At 42.6% G+C, this 24,183-nt stretch overlaps 1 protein-coding gene across 1 annotated transcript in view; it reads right to left on the bottom strand.

The window, feature by feature from the left end:
• Positions 1-21,525, bottom strand: part of SIM2 (SIM bHLH transcription factor 2) — a 69,858-nt gene extending 48,333 nt beyond the window's left edge. Inside the window, exons 1-3 of the mRNA XM_034752676.1 lie at positions 21,351-21,525; positions 9,270-9,352; positions 4,206-4,295 (exon numbers count right to left, since the gene is read on the bottom strand). Of these exons, the coding sequence (XP_034608567.1) occupies positions 4,206-4,295; positions 9,270-9,352; positions 21,351-21,525 (348 nt within the window). The remainder of the gene's footprint in view (positions 1-4,205; positions 4,296-9,269; positions 9,353-21,350) is intronic.
• Between the last annotated feature and the right edge of the window lie 2,658 nt (positions 21,526-24,183).

Here is a 24,183-nt window from a genome sequence, read left to right as displayed (position 1 = left end):
GATTCTGCTAAAGAATTGATAGCACAGTATGGCGCTGTCTCTTAGATGTACTCATAAGTGCATGGCTATGCAATGTGTATTTACAGAACTTTCCTCTTTAAAATGTTAACATATGAATAAAAGAATCATGAAGTAAAATGATCATATGAACTTAAATGGTAATGGGTGATGCATTGTGCCAGCAGTTTTTAAGAAAAGCCTCATTGGGGAATTTGCCCCTTTTATTATTCACGGAGTAAGGACACATAGGGTCAGATCCTCAGCTAGCGTAAATCAATATAGATCCGCTGACTTTAATAGAGCTATGCTGATTTAAACCAGATGAGTGTCTGGTCCTCAGTATTTACTATTCCTGCTGTTGCAAAAACTGACATGGAGTAAGATAGGACTTTTAAGATACTTGTGTGTAAATTGTGTCTAAAAAAACACTGAATTAGTGGGAAAAATACAAGTTAAGAAAATATCTTTAATGTTGCTTATACATTTGTAAACATAGTTAAATGTGTTGACTACCAAAAGCTTAATCAGAAGGGGTAAGTGACTCGCTGTTCTTTCTGCTGAAGCTATAATCAGGATTAATTGAAGTTACAGATTAATACAGCAGATCTCCAAGGATATCTTGTAAATTTTTTTTAATGTATTTTTTTATTTATCATAATTACCTGTTTCAACAAATTGCACTAACTGAAAATTGACTTGTAATCTAGTTTCATAGTGGAAATGGTTCATAAAAAAGGCCTTTTTATAAACATTCCAAAAGATTATCTAAAATCATCATCATCACTTGGAGCGCCAGCCAAGACAAGCTGAGCCCAAACTCAGATATAAGAGCTCTTGTTGAAAATATAGTGTAGGATTATGACTTGGTGAGAGAAATTTGAAGAATTTGCTGCTATGGACCAATTCTGCTCTTATTGATGTCAATGGCAAAACTCCCAGAGACTTCAAGGGAAGCAGGAACAAGACCTCATTTAGCAAAGGATTTTTTAAAAATAAAATGCTTATAAGACCGTCCTAGGATTACAGTGTTTAAAAGTAAGCTGTTCCTTGAAAAATCAAGAATGGAGAGATGGTGGAAGGAGATTCCACAATACGGAAAATTACTGCTGACAAGAAGATGGTTTTGTGTTTTTCTTTTAAAGAGAATAAAAGAATGTGATGTATCATTCGGTATCCAATCCAGTGACTTTATTTTACAATCGATAGACAAACAGACAGAAAGATTGCATACTGTGAAATTGTTGGGGCTGGCTACTAAACCTAGAGAGGTGTTTTTTAAAGCAATCATAGTTTTCTACTCCCTAAAAACTGCCTCTAAGTCAGGGGTTCCCAAACTTGGTTCGCGGCTTGTTCAGGGTAAGCCCCTGGCAGGCCGCAAGACACTTTGTTTGCCTGAGCGTCCGCAGGTACAGACGCTCACAGCTCCCAGGGGCTGTGGTTCGCTGTTCCTGGCCAATGGGAGCTTCAGAAAGCGGCGCAGGCCGGGCCACCACTTCCCACAGCTCCCATTGGCCGGGAACAGCGAACTGCGGCCACTGGGAGCTACGAGCGGCCGTACCTGCGGACACTCAGGTGAACAAGCCGTGAACCAAGTTTGGGAACCCCTGCTCTAAGTTCACATCTTTACATTCTCTTTGCTCTACAGCTTTCCTGAGAGTTCAAGGCAATAGCCCACTTCTTACTACTGCAGGATATTCAAGAATTTTCTGGTTAATCTTGCTTCAGTAAACTTTATGGGCCAAATGCACCAGTCCTTCCTCAGGAAAAACTCCCATGGATTTCAGTGAGAGTGCATAAAGATGTACTTAAGGACAGGGGTGAAATTCTGTGCATAAGGCCAGCATATGTCCAATTTAAAGGCTTTAAATGACACGGAAGTGGTGGTGATCCCCTGCACAAAGATGAACTTCAATACAGTTTCTTTGAATCTGGCATATTCAACTTATTTTATTCTCTGAATGATTCTGTAGTTTTTTTATTTCACTGGGATTTATATATTATTCTACAGCAATGGGTGTTCCACCCACCATCGCTGAAATGTTTCTTCATTCTCTTGACAAACACAAGAGAATGAAGAAACANTTGACACTACTCAGGGTTCAGTGTAAACACTTACTTTTTCTACCAACTTTTAAAATATATACAAGGAGAATTTTTAATTTAAGCCATTTGTTTATCAAGTCTGCAGTTGCATATATTTGTTATTTCATAAATTTAAGTGCACCTTTAAATGTCTTTAAATATTGCCTTGTCCTGAAATACTTTCCAAGTAAGAGGCTATATTTTCCACTTTGCATTTAGAGCCCTTACTCAAAGCCTCTTTATCCACCTACCTATTAAAAAGATCCATCATAACCATAGATCTTGAAATTGATCCACTTACACAGAAAAATTATTCTACAGCAATGGGTGTTCCACCCACCATCGCTGAAGTGTTTCTTCATTCTCTTGTGTTTGTCAAGAGAATGAAGAAACATTTCAGCGATGGTGGGTGGAACACCCATTGCTGTAGAATAATTTTTCTGTGTAAGTGGATCAATTTCAAGATCTATGGTTATGATGGATCTTTTTAATAGGTAGGTGGATAAAGAGGCTTTGAGTAAGGGCTCTAAATGCAAAGTGGAAAATATAGCCTCTTACTTGGAAAGTATTTCAGGACAAGGCAATATTTAAAGACATTTAAAGGTGCACTTAAATTTATGAAATAACAAATATATGCAACTGCAGACTTGATAAACAAATGGCTTAAATTAAAAATTCTCCTTGTATATATTTTAAAAGTTGGTAGAAAAAGTAAGTGTTTACACTGAACCCTGAGTAGTGTCAAAATCTGAAAATTACTTTTCTAACAGAGATTACAAAAAAATAGTCTGAGGTTTCTTTCTTGTTTATCAGGAATGTTTTCAGAATATGATATGTAATATTTGCTTTTTCATGCTTTCTAGAGTTGTTTTTCTAATTGCATAAACAATTATAAAAATACACCCAAATAGTCTTCAATTCCTTTCAACATTAATCTCCATTATGACTTAAAATGCACATTTTAATCTCTACCACATAACTCCTGCAGTCTTGGGATAGTTTTCCTATATTTCCTTCTCTCATTGACTCTTCAGATCTCATTTGCAAACACATCATACCTCCCTTACCTTTATCTCTTCATTTCTCTCTCTCTCTGCTATTAATCATTTATCTGTTTTATCAATTCTGCAAAGCATTTGGGATGCAGCTGCTATGGAAGACACTTTACAAAAAGTTGTGTTCTTTGTGAGGCTAATGCAGAGCCCAGTGAATCAATGAGCACCTTTCCAATGGACTTCAGTGAGCTTTGGATCAGGTATTATGTCTCCAAATTTGTAGAAGATATTTTCAAACAAACTCATGGAACCACGCTTCTTACAACATATACACTTCTAATTCTATTTGCTGTTGTACTTACTCTGAAAAGGTAAAAATTTAGAAGTGTCCTAAAAACAAACAAACAAAAACCTTCTACTTCTTGTGCAAAACAGTAGTAAACTGAGATGTACAAGTTCTATCACAAGTATATAAAACACTTTACTGACAAGATCATTGAGCTGTAAAAATTCAGGAAAAATGACCCTGAATTCCATGTAAAAACTCAAATCTGCCCTCTGCCCACCTTCCCCCCCCCAAAAAAAAGTACATTTCCAGTAAGACATGTACCACATCAGATTTTCTCTCTCATAGATTCATAGACTATAAGGCCAGAAGGGGCCATCATGATCATCTAGTTTGACCACCTGCTCACGGCAGGCCACAGAGCCACACCCACACACTCTTGTAGTAGCCTTTATATTTTAGCAATTCTCAGTGTCACATGCAATACAAAACGTATGCACTGGAAATCTTCACTTTTTTTTTTCTGAGATGTACGGCATTACCATGCAGGCAGTAGCTTTGAGTTCCAGGCTCAAGCTCAGAAACTACCTCCAGTTTGCAAAAATATTTATCAACCTTATTAAAGGTAATAGGAAGTAAAATTTAATCAACAAGAAAAGATACAAGGTAAGATAATCACATTGCCGCTCTAAGCAAATGGCTTTACTTAAATGAAAGAAAACTTAAGATCAGAACAAAATTGAAGCTTAAGACCCCACTGCAAAAAACAAAACCTAATACACTGACCAAGATATTACCATAGTACATCAGTATTTAACAGATGGGCAGAAAGTTACGCCTACCTGGGATAAACCGAGATGAACAGATGCGGTTTCAGAGATATACATTATTTTGCCATCAGATGCTACCACAAAAACAAATCCATCCAATGTCTGCAATAAAGAAATATTTTGGATAAAAATCTCACAGGTTAATTGATAATTTAAAATAAAGATTTTTGAAGTGTTTCCCCTCCCAAGCAGAAAATATATTATTAAAAAGAAATATTTAACCCATACTGTCCCTGTGAAGAATATTACTCAAACACAAATTTGTGAAATCCACTTCATTATCCCCTTACAGAAGTTATGCTGCACTTTAAGTTAACATTCTCCTATTAACTTGGGTTACTTTAGTATTTAGCACAAATCCTGAATTATGTGGTACTTAAGGTATCCCATGCTATACAGGCCATTTTTACGATGTAATGGCAGAATTGAGCAATGTTTTAAATTCCTTCTACTATATTTTTATTTATGCTTTGTGGACAGAGAATTGTCTTCTTCATAGCTATTTGGAACTTGCCAGGGATGAAAAAGCCCATGACAGCTTCAGAAAGAAACAATCCATAAAGGAAACTTCATCAGACTGAAAGTGAAACATTGTAGACATTCATCACTAACATTGCAACCTGACAATCTTAACTAATGTTAACATTTAATGCAAACTCGGGGCCTGATCCTGATAATCCTTACTCACATGAGGTCTAACTTGAAAGTAATGATTACTCATGTGAGTAAAGGTTTGAAAGATTTAATTATCCCACAAAGAAAAGATTGACAGGATAGAAATTAAAACTGTACAAAGACGGCCATGATTTTCAAAAGTAACTAATGATTTTGGTTGCCGCAATTTTGAGGTGCTTTATATTGTATTTTAATAAGGGCTTGATTTTTCAGAAGGCCAGTGCTTAGGCAAATCAGAGATATCTAAAATCACTAATCACTTTTGAACTTCCTGGCCAAATACCTGTACACATGTAGATCACTGAAAAATAAACATGTATTTTTGGGAGGGGGAAACTAACTTCTAAAGTACAGAGATAAAGCAACTGCCTTGTCTATTTACTAATTCATATTTTAGGATACTGAACTAGGAGGAATGCAATAAAATCCTGTAAAAGCAGTGCACACAATGTGGCCCTAATAAAAAATATTCCAAATTATTCTCTGGCCTACTAACTATTTTTACAGCATGTAATTGAAACCAGATTACTTTTTAGCTTTACTCTTTTTTATCCCCCTCCAACATAAACAAAACTTTGTAGATATATTAAAATGGGAAAGAAATTATTGCATCCTTAAATAAAAATTTTACTTTAAACATTATTGTCAACTTTCAATTGCTGTTCCCAATCTTATAGTTAAAGTTATGTCCATTCTTCCATTAGAATTATTGTTAGGGGTTTCCAACTCAGCTAGAAAAATTGTTGCTTAGAGTTGAAATTTGGCATACAAAATTTCAGCCCAGGTGCTAGTTTTAAAAAAGAGTTGACAGTAACTGTGCTGATTTAATATAATTTTGAGCATTATAATTTAGAAGTAAAATCCATTTTATGCATCATTTACAGGTAATTAGCACATAATATTACCTAACTGCTTTTGACACTAAACAAAATGTAAAATAACTAAGAGATTAAGTAGCTACTGTACAAGCAAAGGCTTTCATAAAGATTTTTATTATGTACCTACATACAAATTTTCAAGCTAGACCAATGGCTCCAAACCAACATATCAACTAAATTTATTTGAAATAAAATTCAAAGTGCATATTTAATGAGCTAGATGATAACATCTCCAGGAGAGCAATTACCAAATCTTGCCTAAATATATTTATTAGGGCTGTCAAGTTATTAAAAATATTAATCACGATTAATCATATTGTTAATAATAGAATACCATTTATTTAAATATTTTTGGGCATTTATTACATTTTCAAATATATCTATTTCAACTACAACACAGAATACAAAGTGTACAGTGCTCACTTTATATTTATTTTCATTACAAATATTTGCACTGTAAAACAAAAGAAATTGTATTTTTCAATTCACCTAATACAAGTACTGTAGTGCAATCTCTTTATCATGAAAGTTGAACTTACAAATGTAGAATTATGTACAAAAAATAACTGCATTCAAAGATAAAACAATGTAAAACTTTAGAGCCTACAAGTCCACTCAGTCCTACTTCTTGTTCAGCCAATCGCTCAGACAAACAAGTTTGTTTACATTTGCAGGAGATAATGCTGCCCGCTTCTTGTTTACAATGTCACCTGCAAATGAGAAGAGGTGATCGTGTGGCAATGTTGTAGCCAGCATTGCAAAGTATTTACGTACCAGATATGCTAAACATTCGTATGCCCTTTCATGCTTTGGCCACCATTCCAGAAGACATGCTTCCATGCTGATGACAAGTTCTACATATGGCAGAATGTGGGTAAAACAGAGCAGGAAACATACAATTCTCCCCCAAGGAGTTCATTCACAAATGTAATTAACACATTATTTTTTTAACGAGCATCATCAGCATGGAAGCATGGCCTCTGGAATGGTAGCCAAAGCATGAAGGGGCATACAAATGTTTAGCATATCTGGTATGTAAATACCTTGCAAAGCTGGCTACAAAAGTGCCTGTTCTCACTTTCAATAGCAGGGCCGGCTCTAGGATTTTTGCCGCCCCAAGCAAAAACAATTTTGGCCGCCTCCCCCACCCCGTTTTTTAATTACCCCACCCCCGGCCCCACCTCAACTCTGCCCCTTCCCCAAATCTCTCAAGCCTGGGAGAGAGGGGGAGAAGCAGCCACTCGGAGTCTCCCCCTCCCTCCCAGGCAGCAGCAGCGGAGGTGAGCTAGGGCGGCTGGGGCACATTTTTAGGGGCGGCAGCGGCAGCATTCTGGCGCCGGCCATGCCGCCCCTAAAAATGTGCCGCCCCAAGCACCAGCTTGTTTTGCTGGTGCCTAAAGCCAGCCCTGTTCAATAGCATTGTAAATAAGAAGCAGGCAGCATTATCTCCTGTAAATGTAAACACACTTGTTTCTCTTAGCAATTGGCTGAACGAGAAGTAGGCTCTGAAGTTTTACATTGTTATGTTTTTGAGTGCAGTTATATAACAAAAAAAATCTACATTTGTAGGTTGTACTTTCACGATAAAGAGATTCCACTACAGTACTTGTATGAGGTGAACTGAAAAATACTATTTCTTTTATCATTTTCACAGTGCAAATATTAGTAATCAATAATAATATAAAGTGAGCACTGTACACTTTGTATTCTGTGTTGTAATTGAAATCAATATATTTGAAAATGTAGAAAAACATCAAAAATATGTATTAAATTTCAATTAGTATTCTATTGTTTAGCAGTGCAATTAAAACNTTAGTAATCAATAATAATATAAAGTGAGCACTGTACACTTTGTATTCTGTGTTGTAATTGAAATCAATATATTTGAAAATGTAGAAAAACATCAAAAATATGTATTAAATTTCAATTAGTATTCTATTGTTTAGCAGTGCAATTAAAACTGAGATTAATCATGATTAATGTTTTGAGTTAATCGCGTGAGTTAACTGTGATTAATCAAGAGCCCTAATATTTATTTTATTAAAATCAATAATGTGTTTCAAACCCTATCATGAGAGAGTTTTCTCTTTTTAAACAAAGGAGTACACCAATTTTAAGTTGGCTTTAAATAATAAGGGTGTGGTGAAAAAAAATCCACTCTTCATGTCATTTCAAATCTTATCTGAATCCTTATCGGAATCTATATCTTTTCTAACTGATCCATGCATTTTGCTCTTCCTTTCCTATTACTGGTTATTCACCTCAGCTGCTTTACCTAGCGCACCAAGGCTTTTTGGGTTCAATCTTAAAAACTATTCCAACTGCTCCAAGGGCCTGACTCCATACCCCTTGAAACTAATAAGGGGCTTTTACCATTGATATCCATGTTCCTATAATTGTAGTTTATAATATAAAAGCTTCAGATTTTCATTATGTTATTATTCACGTCACTGTATCTTATTTTCAAAACAGTGGGAATGAAAGACAAGTGTGAGATACAACCCACTGCACTAGCAGTTGTCAGCTTCAACTCTAGTCATATGCATTGTATCAATGTTGCCTACTTCTTAGGCTACTCTGAATACAAACTGGAAAAACAATAATGAGCATGGAAAGTAGAGTGACAAATTCTCTGACTGCACCTTTAAAATCTCACAGCTCAACAGCTACAAATGCCAGTAGACTACATTTAGGAATGAGGTTTTGAAAGAGTTTTCAATACTCACAGCTCAGAGGCTGAGTTTCTCTTTAGATATAATCACTACCCCAGTGTACACTTAAAAACAGCTATTGTGACTAAATACTAAACTTCCTCAATAAAACTGACCATTAAATAATTACAATTTATTATGTCTTTAAAGTGGGGGAGGGGGAGAAAGAGTCCTTGCTGCATTAAGGTTACAAACAGAAAGCTCCCTTTGGGTGCTCCCGCCCAACTATTTCTCCCTAAATTCTCTGCTACATGGGGACGTTCACATGGGGAGCAGAAGAATTGCAGAGCAGATCAACAGGATTCGGAACAACTGTATTTTCAGGTGCTAGCGTAAATAGGAGATCTAAGCCAGATGTTCACCTCCTGCTGCAGGAGCCATGCGCTCTTTTAAAGGTTTTCCCTACTGAGCAATCTGTGGAGAACTATGATCTCCCATTTACAAAAACACCCTGACTGGATTGTTGATAGTAAATACAATCCACATTGCAATTCACCAGGGGCCGTTTGTAGTACCAAAAGCGATCCCTTAGTGTGTGTGCGGGGTGGGGGGATTTATTTGTAATTGTTGGACCAGGCAAACCGTTCTTATTAATGTAGGCTGTTGGTACTGCTAAAATCAAAGAACGAAAATTAAAATGACTGGCTTCACTCTGAACAGCTGAAAGAAAACCGTGGCTCTAGGTTGTGTGAACAGAATGACCTCGCAAAGTCTTCGTGTAACAACTAGGCTGGGAGGGCGCTAGGGAGGATTACACAGAGTCACAAAAAATCCCAATGCAGCGTATAAAACTCGAATAAAGCATCTTCTACCTGAAGCAAATGAGATCCCAGCTCTTTAGCCACATTATCCAAGGGCCCTATTCTGCTCGGCTGGCCCCAGGCGTCGCCCAAACCTGGAAAGGAACCGACAAATCAGTTAGAAACTCGGGGATGGGAATGAGCCTCCGGGGCCGCGCGTGTCCCCGGTTCCCTTGGCTGCCCAGGGTGCGGGGCTGACCTGGCCGGGCCGCGGGACACTAACACCAGCGCATGTCTCCCGGCGAGGACGTAGGTGGTCTTTTCTGTAGGCGAATCAGCGCCATGACCTTGGGGTTTAGGCTCGGGGCGAGCGGAGCCTGCGGGGGGCGCGCCCTGGCGGGGCCACACGTTCCTTCGCCTTCAAATGCCACTTTAGTTCAAATCCCGCCAAGTAACCCGACCCGGGCCCGTCCTAGCCAGGGCCCAGCTGCGCCTGGTGATGGAAAGTCCCTGCGGTCCCACCGCTGTGAAAGCAGAGCTGCCGCGCCCTCCATGTCTCCCCACGCGACCCCAATGAGCCTGGGCTGGACTGTGACACGGACCCCAGGCTCTGGGGGGCCGACCCGGCAGCCTTCGCTCAGCCAAAAGCAATGAGGAGGGGCTGCAAGACTGAGCCCCGCGTTACTCTTCTCTGCAAATGCAACTGTTTAGATGATAGATAGATAGATAGATAGATAGATAGATAATGTGCCCACGCAGACAAGAGCCTGGCTCCTTGTTATATGCACAAGCCCCACATCCGCGCCCTTTCTCTAGGGGGCTGTAACCGATGGAGCCCCTCAGGGCAGACCCCACCGCCGCGCTCGGAGAAGCCGAGCGGGAGGCTGAGCGCAGCCGCTGGGGAGTGTCACTGGCGCACATGAAGCTGCCCCAGGCGGCAGCCCGGGCGGTCAGTGTGACTGAGGCGCTTCGCTTGGAGCCGCGCAGCTCCAATGTCGCTTTCCCAGAGGCGCTGGCTGCAGGGCGGGCGATGGATTTAAAGACGGTGGGAAATCGCTGCTTCGGGCCCGAAGCTGCTGAGCGCCTCTTAACCCGCTGTTACCTACGGGGCTTGGTGAGGCTGAGCAAAGGGCCGGGCCGAGAAATCCCGCGGCTCGGCAGGGCCAGCAGCAGCCTCTGCCCGGCCTCGCTGCCCCTAGGAGCCCAGCCAAGCGCCCGGCTTCGGGGCCACACGCGGCTCTGCAAAGCGAGGGGCCTAGTTGCGGCTGAAGGCGGAGCCTGCGCTGCCCAGAGGGGCCTGGCCGCCAAGAGCCCCCCGGCGAGGGTCTGTCCTCGGGAGCCGAGGCTCAGCCCTGCGCGCCTTCGCCCGCCAGCTCCTGGCCCAGGCGGACCGGCAGGAGCGCAGCCTCGGGCTGCCCCTCCCGGCCCCCTGGCCAGCAGCGCCGGGTGCGGGTCGAGCGGACGCTGGACCCCGTGCGGCAGCGCAGCCTGGCTGGCAGAGCGAGGTGTCGCCTTGAGCGGGTGCCTGGGTCCGGGTCCCGCTGTGCAAACCCCGCCGGACTTGGGGGTGGAGCGTCAGGGGAAATGCACGTTGGCTTCAGTGACCTAGCGCTATTGGGGGGGGGCGCTAAAAGGACTGTGGCACTCTGTGTGCGTGGCCCCGCTTGGCGCCGATGGGAATAACGCCTGTGGGTGTTTCTCCGGTCATTTTACTTATGATGCACTCAGCATGATGCACACAGTACGACGCATGAACCTTATTCCCCGGCGCGAACAATAACGCGGCCGTCTAGCGAGGCACGGCGGCCAATGGCAGCTTGGGCACTTATCTCCCTCTGCAGCGCTCCCAGCTGGCGGCGCTAGAGAGCAGCTGCAAACACGCGCCCCGAGCAGGGGCTGGAGAGGTGGCTGTCCGGAGTCACGCACTCCCTGCGGCCCAGTGACTCCCCCATGGCCCCGGCAGACGCTGCACTCAGCCGCAATGCTCCCTGCGGCCTTGCCTGGCCATGCTGCTCGCACAAGCTAAGGTGAATTCACGACGTAGCCTCTCTGTAGCGGCTGGCCCCGCTCCACACACAGCCACTTGCAAGGGACACTCGTGTGTCAGGACTGCTACGGGCTGGGGCCGAGCTACCTCTATTACACTGAAGGAGACACACACAGCCCTCAAATCAGATAGTGCTGTCAGGGCCCCTGCTCTCAGCGCGGCCTTCTCTTCTCTCACCTCCTCTGGGCAATTATGTGTCACTATTTATTGCTAAAGACTGGCCATGAAACGTCCTGGGTCTTCATTTGCTTTGCTTGACTGGCTGCAGGTGAAGCAGGCAAAGGCCTGGTCCAAACCCCAAGTCAAGGGGAGGCTCAGGACAGACAATGGAGGGAAGGGAGAGGGTGAGAAGGTCAGGATAAATCTAAACAGTTCTTAGGCAGTTGTTGTGCTGGTCTTACTGACCAATATTATCTCATTGTTTCCTTGTGCTACCCCAGCTGTCTGTATCCACCTTATACTTAGATTGTGAACTCTTTGGAGCAGGGATTGTGTTTTTATTCTGGGTTTGTGCAGCGCCTAGCACAATGGGTCTTGGCCCCTGACTAGGGCTCCTAGAGACCCTACTAATACAAGTTAATACCAGTATTAATAAACAATGGTTCAAGGCATGACTGTGCTTATTCCATTTCCAGCACTACCACTGACCTTCCTATAACTCAGTTATTCTTCTGCTACTCGGGTGCTAAGGAGCCATATCAATCATTCAATGTATCCAGAGTCAGTCCCAAAGGTATGTCTTCTTTGAACATCCACATTAGCCATCAGAGTTGCCTGAGTGTATGCTTCAGTAAACTGAATGGCAGAAGAATTTTACCTCTACAGGCTATTTATTTTTGCTTTGGGGTATCTGTCTATAGTTTGATGTTTGCCTATATTGTGAAATTGTATTTTTTAATAAATAGAGCTTCCATTTATCTACTGCTATCCTCTATTTCTCTCAGGCACTTTACAGACGTTTACAAATTCCACTGCTACATAAACTATTCCCATCTTTCTCTGCTGAAATGCAGCTTTCTCTTGAGTGGAGAGTAACTGTTGTATAAAGGAACACAGAAAGGTGAATTTTCCTTGGCAAAATGATGCTAAATTAAAGCGTTAGTAGTTATCTTGTTGCTACACAAACTGCCCTTTTTAATAGTGCAAATGATAAAGTCACCTTGAGCCAATCAAACTCACTCACTCATAACGTTACAGATACATTTTTTTAAAACTACTCTTATGACTCAGCAGTCTCCTGACACTGAAGTACAAAGCAGGTTTGTTCTTTAAGCCAGTCATACCGAGGATTTTCAATAATGGTATATAAACAATTGTCATTCCAATATACCAATCCCTAGCGGTATATTTGATTGTATCATTTGGTATTACAGTTACAGTTTTAGCAATATCGTGTCAGTATTTCCACTATTTTTATCGGAGCCTTCTAGCGCAGACTCGCTATTAACATAAAATCTCTCTCCAGCAGGAATTTTTTCTTTTCGAAATTTAAAATCGGTTTAGCCATTTCAAAATTATATCAAATTTGAATACAGCTAGTGGATTGGTTGATATTTTCCCTTGTTTTAAAGTGATTTCATCAGTCGATAAAATATTTTCTCAGAATATTATTTTCAAAGGTGGGAATAAAGCGAATACAACCTTAAACTCTGAAAAACGGACCGCTGCACATTAACGGCTCTTCCTAGAGACATGCTGCTAAGTTTGTAGGTGAGTGGTGCATATGGATGCAATAAACTCAAAGGAGCTATTCCTGACTAACCAGTAAACACTGTACACTTCACTCAGTAGGCTGGACCTAGCCAGGGAAGTTGCTGGGACAAAGTAAGCATTCTGTACATTGCTGAAATGTAATGTGTGATTACTTAATAGACCCGAATGGTTCCAAATCACTAGCTTGTAGACTGGTTTTAAAGAGCCGGATGGACTAGAATGGTTTCAAATGAGTCATTGTGAAGGACGCGTTTAAGATGTATCTTGTATATTTACCTGTGAGAAAGCTGAGCAGCTGAAGGATTTTTTTTCCTGGCAAATATTTAACATTTGAACAACAATCAAGGGGTGCGAAATTGTTCCGCATTCAATTTTAAATGTATGGGATTACCTCTATCAATTAAGGTCAGACATTTATCTAGAGCGAGGCAGGTTCACAAAGCCAAGAAATTCCAATCCAGACTGAATTCCAGAGTCTGACATTCCTGTGCCACAAACTGAACCCGAAAGTAGTCTATTATCCAGCAGGGGAAGTAAATGGTGAAGCAGACTGTCATAGAGAAAATATCTAGCTTTTTTTGAAAACTACGCTGTGTTGCCCTTGTTCTGGAGGTCTGAGTTCTGACTTGCTTCTCCAAAGCTCCTTTATATAGCCACACAGCCATGTTGGGGACAAGTGGCATCATTTCTTTGTAAATGTTAACTAAAGGGCTCTCTTCACTTTCTCGTTGATCTTAATCGTGGTTCTCCTGCATTCTTTTCTCATTTTAATCGAGGTGTGCTGGGAATGCAGTGCGATTGAGTGTCCCTCCAGTACCTAGCACATTGGAGCTTCAGTTTTGATTGGGCCTTTGCGCCTACTACCCCAAGACAACTATAAGTAACAACTCGTGGTTCTATTTCTCTCCCACGCATTGAAGATTTTCTTTAGCCGGGGCGTCTAGGCAACTGTCAGTTCTACGGTGATTGTTTTCGACGGAGAGGCAAAAAATTATATGACAGGGCATTTGAAAGTGGAGAAACTCCACGGCGTCTGATTCTCATGTTAGAATGCTCCCTCTCTTTTATTACTAAATATGGACACGATTCTCTCCCTTAATCTGACATCTCAAACTTTGTCACATCTTAATATTCACCTCGTGGCATTTCTCAGTTTTCAGAGGGAAAAAATGGGTTATATTGTAACAAAATCTGGAAGCATTTTAGGTAAATAAAAGGTAAAAAAACCAGTAGCTTTTCTGTTTGGAAATCTGCTAAAACAATTACTTATCAGTAATGTAGTATGTAAGTATCAGATTGCCCTGTAATTTGGAGTATTTCCTTTGTGTCTCTACCCTATTGTGCTCCCACTCCCCTTTAGTGCACGATCCTGCGCGTTATTCAATAGCCATAATTCAAAGGAACCTGGGTCAACTACAAACATTGGGATTTCATTGCTCCCTCTCGGGGGGAATTTAACCGGCTATGGGACAAACAGCTTATGAAGAAGAGAGGCACGTTGCAAATTATACAAAAGGCAGGAGAGCGGCAAACCAGGCAACACCACCCGTCTGCAAGAGTCAAAAAAGGAGGTGCCCCCCCGGGTTCCTTTCCCCCTGTATTGGAGACGCTGATGGTGACCCTAATAATTCAGCAGTGAGGTTTCTTATAGTCACAACACAGACACACACATACATATACTCCAACAGAGACCTAACCCGATCCCGCAGTTCTCAAAGGGAAAATTCTCACTGAAGCTATTGTGGCACTTGGGACCCATCCCTGAAGTCAATGATAAGTCCCTTTGATTTCTTTGGTGGGCAAGATCGGGCCTAGTCCCACACGACACTATTCTCACTCACGAACACGTGAGATAGCTGCAGGTGCCCTGATCAAATCGGGTTATAGATCGGTACACACGGCTTTGGAGACGTATTTCTCACCTCTGAAAACTAGCGCTGCTAGTCAACCGCAACTCGTGGGGCTCTGAAATTTCAGCAATTGTGTCGCCTCCTGTTGAAATACTGTCTGCACACTCACCTTAACTCTACTGAGAGGTTACACTAATGGGGTAAGGGGAAACTATCTTGACTTTCTGGCACATAAATTATCACTGCACTAGACAAAATTAGATCGACAGCGTCCTTCAATAGCGGTCTTACATTTGTTGTGTTTTGGAGGTGGCTAGAACCGGGCCGATTGAGAGGAAAGGACAGAACTTTGTCTAGGACTAGCAGACTCCTTTTCAGGTTGGGGATCGGAATTCTACGTATATAGAACTAATTATTTGAGATCCATTAAAGATGTATTAAGAGATCCACTTGTTTTCTATTTGTATTTTTTAAGTCGCGTATTGGAAATATTAGTGCGGTCGGGGTTAAGATTTCTCGAGAAAAAAAATGTTTAAAAACCAAGCCCAAACCGACTGTTCTATTGGAGCCAACAAAATTAGATCACAGACTCAACCCCACGCCAAATCACGAACAGGAGCGAGAGAAAAACCCTCCTGTAATGACAGTATTTAGACGCATTTAGTGTGGCGAGATATTTGAAAGTCTCACTCATGACAAGGGACAAATAGACAAATCACAGTTTATAATTATAATTTGCAGAAGATCGTGCCATCTAGGTTTATTTTAGGAGGAAACTGAAATGCGTCTTGCCGCTGATGTGAAAAGTCCAGCTGCTAAGAAATGATGGAGGAGATTATTAAAATCCCTGTTTTATTCTAATCTGCTCCCGATTCCCAAATCTTTCTTGCAAGCAGCCCATATACCTGTGACTGCTTGCTAGTTATGTATGCCTCCAACATTCCGGTGATCTCTAAATGCCACCGATTTACATTTAGAGCAAGCCTCAAAGGAAGCCCTAATGCCGTCTTTTATTTTAATAAACCCTTTAATACCATCAACTACTATTAGCTGTTATTAAAATAGGCACACACGGCTTTATGAATGGCTCACTCTCAGCATTGTTTGTAGCCTTTAAAGCGAATGTTAAACCTCGCAGATGTACAGTAAAAGACTGAGCTGAAACTGTTGTAATTCAACCTGTGTTATATTCCCGGCTCTATTTTAAATACACCGAGGACAAGAACATATTTATATGCCCTTTAAAGAATTATTAAAACGTCTATTCATAGGAATAAGTAATAGATCCCAGATTGTACTATTAAGACACGATGCCAAGCACAGAAATAAAAGAAAAAGTCACAATATCTCCCAGGCTTTTGTTTTGTTTTTAGGTAGTGGTGGGAATAGTATACGCTACATTTTTAGTCACTTATTAAGCAGCTCATTCCTTTTGGTTTAATCATTAATAAATGCGCAGTGTTAAAGCTAGTTCTAGAAAATACGTGGAGTCACAATTTAACCTCAGCGCCATAACCTGGTGGATGGGATCTTTTCAACTCAACAATAGTCCTCACTCTTCCCCCTCCCCCCATTTGTTCATTTGTGGAAAAACATATTGACAGCCAAGCACCAAAAATATCTCGTAGTATTTTTTTGTTCTGCAGCAATAAATGGCTTGGCAAAATATCAAAACAGATATCCTACAGAGGATGACGCTACAGAGTTTGAGTGTCGGGATATACGCTATGTTTTTATCGCCTGGATTTTAAGTCAGAATGTGAAGGTCAGAGCAAATCCACACGGAAAAAAATACTATACCGAAGCACGAAATTATACCCCACAAGACTAGCACTTTGGGAGAGCAAAAGAGGTTTAATGTTACTCTCCTTTCACGCTCACTTCGGTGGGCCTGTTCCGGATCCTCCCGCAAGGAGTTCTGTGGGCCCAGATTAAACTGTGCATCTTCTAAACATACAGTAACTGGTTGGATAGGAAATCTGATTGCCTCAATCCCCGAAGTCTAGGGGAGCATAGGGATGCCCACTGCCGCGGACACCTTTTAAAATGTATGAAAAGTTGTCTACACTACGTGCCAGGGCGTATTTAAACCGTTAACTACCAAGGCTTTTAAAACCCTACCCTTTTTCCTGGCCTATTCAGGGCTGGAAGCAAGTTTCATAGCAGGACAATAATTCGAATCAAATGTAGCAGAAATTCGATGGTTTAGCAGCTAGGTTGCAGTCTCTTCCCCTCAGACCCCTCCCCTCCCCCAGCCTACCCCAGCTTAAAGAAACAAAACTGGCTCAGTGTTATCACGAAGATGATAATTCAGTCGTAAAAGTGAATGTTTACACACATTGGAGAATAGGGGTAGTGCACTTTTCCTCTTGTATTTACAATGTAATTATATATCTCAACATAGGTTATTTTAGATTTGATTCACCTTTTAGAAATTTTGGCACAATAAAAGGAATCTGGTTTCTAGCCAGGACATAGGCTGGAATGTTGGAGGCATACGATTTCCTCTGGGCCAAATTCTGCTCCCATTGATGTGAATAGCAAATTCCCATGGACTTCGATGAGAGGCGGATTTGGCCCTAAAGGTGTCTTGGTTGTCTGTCATGCGCGGATTAAAAAAATCACATCAAGTACAGTTTGCAGCCATGTGCCTTATATTTATGTCTTGGAGACACATGATCGCTGATGGGCACATTGAGTCACTAGACATCTGCAAAACCTTGAAGTAATTTTCTGTTACAAGAGAGTTTAAAATACTGACTGCAGACACATCATCTATTTCTCTCAAAAAACCAAGATCTCAGCAAAATATTGTATAGCAGAAAATATGCACGATGGCTCTTTCGGAGATCAAAAAATGATAGCTCTCCAGGCTCTGTTTCACTTTGGGGCACTGATCCCAGACTGCACTTGTCTGTAACACTAAATCTAAAAAGTTGTTATTTCTATTCTGCTGACTAAGGCCACTAAATAATGCCATTTGGGAAAATATCAGGGGAAGTGGGAGACGTTCATTATAATTTCCTATAAAAACCAAATTCAGAAACATCAGCTCTTTCCTGAGGAAAGATACCCAACTATGAAGGGAGTTATTGATAGTGAAAGGAATTATGACCCGACCACTTCCCCACAAATTGTCTGGCAGAGAGTAGCTCCCAGCTTGAAACTTTCCAAAGCTGAACCAATTTATTAATGGGCATGGCTGAAATAATGTAGTTATCACTTTCCAACAACTCTCCTCGTATGAGTTTAAAAATATATTCAGAAACACAGGAGTAAATTATTTACTTCGTCTTTCATATACTGTTCTCAGTGTTCTGGTTTTTCAATATATTTACGCAGTATTTATGGCAAAAGAATACGTTTGTCATATATATTTTAAAAATTACTCTTAAGCATGTGAGGAGTGCAGAAGCACACAGTCATTTGGTCTGAAGAGAATTTACACATAAGACACTGCCATCCTGGGTATATAAGCTCGCGAGGCTTTCATCCTCTGGTTTTTTAAGTGTTCTTTGAGCATTGCAATTGTTCGTTGACACAGTTTGTTCAATAGGAGAGTTTTGTCTGGGAAACTTGTAATATAACGCTGTCCAGAGAAGTCTCAACATATGTATTTCTAAATATGTAATTCACTTATTTTGGAGGAAAAACTTACGATCAAAAATTGGGAACCCCCTCCCGAAATTACTATAAGATATTTCTTAATCGAAACTTTTATAATGACTTAAATTTTCGAAAATCATTAGAATATACCAAAGCACTGGGATGTTTTATTACTATTAGAACTGTAAATTTCTTTATTTTATATGTTTTATAGAACTCTTTCGGTTAAACAGAATTATTGATTTTATGTAATACTAAGTAATCATTGCTCATAATTATTGACGTAGCTGATAAAGATTTTCTCGTTTTTAATTTGTAACCCTTTCATAAGCTCCTTAGAAACTAAGATGAATAACAAACTTTTCATTCTGGAATGCTAATTGTTCCTCCCCTCCCCCATCATCTGTCCAGACAGGCCAAACAAATCACAAAGGAAGAGATTTGGGTTTATTTAACCATCTAGAGAATATTAACCAGCATTTAATTTCATTTCTCTCATCCAGTTTAGTGATCACACAACATGACATATTACAAACGGCCCCACACAATGTATGTCAGTTGGCCACTTCCGCTTAGTGAAAGAAACATCTGAAGTGTGTACTTGTTTGGGGGAAAGGTGTGTGTGTGTATGGGATTGAGAAGGGGTTGGTATTTTTTGGATTCAGTGTTTGGTTTAAAAAAGTCCGAGGGGAAAATCTCAAGTTTTATGTGCATTGCTCGCTCTCCCTTTAAAAGACAGGGTGTTTAAGGCTCAGTCGAGCAGACTGGGGTCTGCAAGCCCGCGAGAGCCAAAGGGCCAGATTCGGATCCCTTTATCCAAGTTGAATAGGCCTGCATATCCCATTGAAGCCAATGGCGCTCGCTATGGAGGAAGGCGCTGCTCAGTGGGAGTAGGGGACCATACTGCCTCGCACTACGATCTTTGCCCGGATCTCTCATTTCGCAGCAGATTTTCAATTGCATTGAAAAAGGCCGCGTCCTTCAGTCCCGGCTCAAGCAAAGCCTCCCTTTGCAAAATAAAAAAACAAACAAACAAAAAAAAACAAAAAAAGTCCTACTGGGGATTTGGTCCGAGTTAGGGTCCTCCCCGGCGCTTGCAGAAGCGGGGCATGATCATTAACAACCAAAGATGAAATCTTGAACCTGTAGTTCGTTTACAAAAGAGGGTTTATTAGTCTACTTACGGATGCGAATTTTATGACACTTTTTTTACAGCTAATTTCGCAGCCAGCCCCGTTCTGTGCGCCGATTCATTCCAATCTTTAAAGGGTTTGGCGTGGGTGCAAAAGACGCGGGCGAGGCTAGAAATGCTGAGCTCTGTTGGATCCCTGCAGGCAGGTGGACTGGGCAGCGTTTAAAGACCATACAGCTCGGTAAATGCTGCGTTTTCAGAAACACACACCCGCCGGGAATACCCCCGGCCCCCCAGGAGAATGAAAACAATTTCCCATGCAATTAGTAACAGGCGGGGGCAGGGGGGAGGCTTCTAGCAGATGTCCGCAGCGCTATGTAACTAATGATATCTTTCCGCTGACAAATGGACTCCAGACTGATGCACCATGCCACGCCGGCCCACCTAACGCAACCCGTTCTATTTATCAGTTCGGGACGCGCTGACATTTCGCTGCTGTTTGTTTGTTTGGGGTTGAGAGCAGAGCCCCGGCTGCTGCATGACCAGTACGTTGAGGGACAGAGCGAGAAGCAAAATCAAAATAATCTCAGAGAGGGGACGACGCTTTAAAACTGTTAGCACAATGCATGCGCGCTACAAGTATAGTCGCGCTGCTAGTGAGCAGACAATGTGTGTGGCAGAGCGGAAACTAAGCCCAAGTAATGCCCTGTGTGTTCAGTGGTATGTCTAGTTCTTTTGGTACCAATTTTTATACACTCTGGGCCGGTTGGAGATTATGTTTTTTTTTTTAAATCACACCTGCAAGTTCATTGATATTAATTATATTATATTTATATTATTCGCACGTATTTTAAATAGGTTCCTTTGTTGTGGTGTCCGTTTTATTAGAGTTATTCTCAGAACTCTGTGCCACTCTCACGAAGTTTTCTGTCTCTACCTCTTGCAAGTGAGTTGCATGTGAATTTGTGCTCTCCTATTTTCCACATGGCCCATCCCCCAAATCTTCAGGCTTTCTCGCTCCAATGGGAGAGAGTGAAGATAAAACACCAACTTGTCCCTAGTGTTATCCAAAGGTATTCTTGGTTCTAGGCCTTGTCAACGACGTGCCAGACCTGCTGGTTGTAGACTGGATCCCCTCCCCCCATTCTGCGCTAGGTCTGGTCTCTACACTTTGTATTATCGCGTCCTAAATTAGGGAAATAATTTTAAGCAGCTCTAACCGCCCCCACACACAGGGAAAGAAAGAAAACAAAATCACAGAATGTACCACGCACAGATCTTGCTTGGTGTTTAGTCAGCTGCCTGGCACCATTTCCCCAAGATCTAAGCAACCTCATTGCCCTGGGTTAGAGAACTCTGCTTCTTTCCTCCTCCCGGTTCTGTCGGACTCAGCGCACCGCAACACGACCTACAAATATTCCCGTTCCAAACTCTGGGGTATTATTTGAGCTTTAAAATAAGCCTGATGAATACGACTAAACTCATGGCGACTGGCCCCCTGCCTGCTTAGCACCTTGGGCACAGGCTACAATTGGAAATACAATTCACAGAGACGGCCTGGGATGTGCGTGGGGAGGGGTGGCTATTTATAAACAGTCACTGTCTTCAAGGACAGACAGCAACTATTTCAATGACTGTCACGGCTCATTCCGACCCCTTGCACCCTCGAAACACAGATGATAGTAACTGTTAAGAAACTGCACTCAATATGTGCTGTCCCCCCACCGCCGCCCTGCAAAGCCCCTGCCTTAGACTCCTGCCTTATGAGAAGCAGCAGGTGCCCCGGAAGCAACCGAGGGATTTACCTTCTGGGAAGACAGCTCGCATTTTCAGGTAGCTGGTGGTAAGGCGGATGATGGAGGCCTTGTCCAGCTGGGAGGTGATAGCTGAAGGCAGAGGCAGCAACTTGGCCAGTTCGTAGAATTCTCCATTTTCTTTTTCCCTTCTAGTCTTCGCAGCATTCTTGGACTTTTCCTTCATGGCGGCTATTGCACGGCAATGAGGAGGATGGCACTGGCATATTAGACCCGATCCTTCCGGATTGCTGCGAGCATGGACTTTGACTTTATCGTTAATATTATTTTCTTCGTAAAAAAAACAGAATAAAAATCAGCGCATGAGAAGGGCGAGACCAGAGTGGGAAACCACCTCTGTGCCACAAGCCGCAGCAGGTCAGGAGAATGCAGTTCTGGGCTGACTCTGCAATGCAAATATCTTGCACTTGGAAAGCAGAGACTGAAAGATCTACATGGACCGGGACCGTGGCTGCAGCTGGAAATGGCTCTTCTCGTTCACAGGGAGCATATCCCCCCTTTTTTTCTTTGTTTAGCGAATGATTTCCTGCTCTATGCAATTCTCCCCCCTCCGAAAAACAAAGCCTTCAAGCAACCGCTCAGCAGAAAATCATTGTACTAGGCAGTCTGCAATGTTTTTTTTTAAAGGTAGTTGTTCTCTAATGAACTAATGCAAAGGGATCTGGTCCTAGAGCCCAAGGTGCAGAGGAGAAGACAAGCTGGAAAGGCAGCCCAGCCATAAAATGAAAGTCAAAGCCGGTGAGGAGGGAGCTGCTGGTAGGCTTGCTCTAAAACCACAGGCTCGCTTTTCCTTCACACATTTCCCTCTGAATCAGATCTAGGAGAGCGACCGCTTGTCTTGCAACCAGTGCTGGAGAAATATGCTTTCACCGTACACGTATGTATCAAACTGTGTGTATTTTAGAGCACAAGTGCAGAACTTGCCTGCAATTTTGCCTAGCACAATCCCCGTTCACCTCTCATCTGAGATTCGGGGAATACTGTCTGCAGCAGCCAAGCGGATTTCGCTGCTCCAGCCCGTGTTCTAAATCCGGTTCTCCTAAACAGTTACATTAAAGGATCCATTTTCCTCCAGGCCAACGTCACTTCAGTGCTGGCACTATCCAAACAAGTCCAAGGCAATTCGTTAAAAAGGTTTTATATTATAAAGAGAGATTTTTATTATTTGACACGTATGGAAAAAAATAAAAAAACTGGTGCGAAGCGAGAGCTAGTTCACATTGACATGCGACTAGAGAGAGGACTCTACCTTACAGGAGAAATAAGGGTTTGCTATTTCACCTTCCAAGAGCTGACAGCCGCATTCTCCAAGCGCACCACACAGCAGCGATCGGAGGCAAATCCCCCACTCTCACAAAGCCTAACTTCGGTGCTCCCACGCACGGAAACACTAATGTCTTCCTCCTCCTCCTCCTCTTTGCCAGGAATAGCCAGAGGCTCTGGAGTGGAACCTTCAGTTAATTCGTTAGTGAAGGCTGGAGCAAGCGAGAAGCGCCTCGAGAGGGGAGGGGATAAATGTGCCCCGTGACGTGTCCGTCGGTGCAGCAGCGCCTTCGGTAGGACCCAAAGACAGAGGCACAAGGCAAGGACCGCAATTAGCACTTGCAATGGAAACGGAGGCGGCGGGGGTGAACTGGAGGGGGTGTGGTTGTTGGAACAGTCTCCGGCTGGTGCTCCGGATCTCACCAACTCAGCCTGTATTACACACCCGCATCTACAGCCAGACACAGAGAGACCCACAGATCCTCACACATTTCTGCGGTGGTCTGGCATTTTGAACGTATTATAAATAGCGCGGTTTAAAATAAGGTGGTGGGAGATACGTGCTAATATCCGAGACTTTGAGCTACACAACAACGCGATAGCCAGGAGGCTGGGAGAGAAACTGGTTGAAAGGACCTACAGAGCGGGGGCTGGGCTAGAGTCTCCCTCATCTCACACACCATCCAAACCTCCTCCTGCCATTGTCCTTGGCACATCTGAACACTCCGGCTCCATAGTGCGCGCGTACACACACACACTTGAATATGTACCAACACGCTAATGTAGTTTCATTAGCCAAGCGCACAAGGATTTGGGGAATCGCATACACTTGCACACAGTCAATATCAAAGGAGGCCCGGTCCTGACGCTGGGCGCTGAGAGAACCCTGCTGATGGTTCCGGACACTTCTCTGGTCCTTAGAGTGGAAAGTATTTGCAGCTAACAGCATGGAACCGTGGGCCCAAAACCTGCGCTCAGGCAGAGCGCCCAGCGTGATTTCAATGGGATGCAGGAGCAGTCCCTTGGGTAGGAGTGGGTTAGGTTATAATGCACATATGGCACCTATAGTTCAATGTCTCACACAACTGCAGCCAAGTACTCAATACTTTCCTCTCGGGATTTTTAATCCATCGATATGACTCTGTGTAGCTGGCGATCCAACAACCAATCAAGCGGGAACGGATGAGGACTGACAGCAGCAGCTCACCGGGTCGCTTTCTTTCGCTCAAGAAGGTAAAACAAAAAACAAGCACACACACTAGCAAGCACAAAGAAAGGGGGAGAATTCCAGCGGTTACAAATCCGCTTGGCAAGCTAGGCAGGAGTTTAGTGATGCCCATTCAGATCATCCATAGCCCTGGGGGCCGGGGCCGGCATGGACGCTCACTACACTAGATAGCTACAGACGCACACAATGTGCACACTCAGTGTGAGGCAGGTACACGCGCACACAGTGTGGGATTGTCACCTCTCGCCTGCTTTGATTTCTCCAGCAGCGGCTGTGCCACCTCTCCTTTGTTCTGTATTAAACAGAGAAAACACCAGTATGTCTGGAGGGGAA

Source organism: Trachemys scripta, chromosome 1 (genome assembly GCF_013100865.1).
Source record: "Trachemys scripta elegans isolate TJP31775 chromosome 1, CAS_Tse_1.0, whole genome shotgun sequence".
Classification (NCBI taxonomy): Eukaryota; Metazoa; Chordata; order Testudines; family Emydidae; genus Trachemys; species Trachemys scripta.
This window is presented reverse-complemented; position numbering and strand designations above follow the sequence as displayed.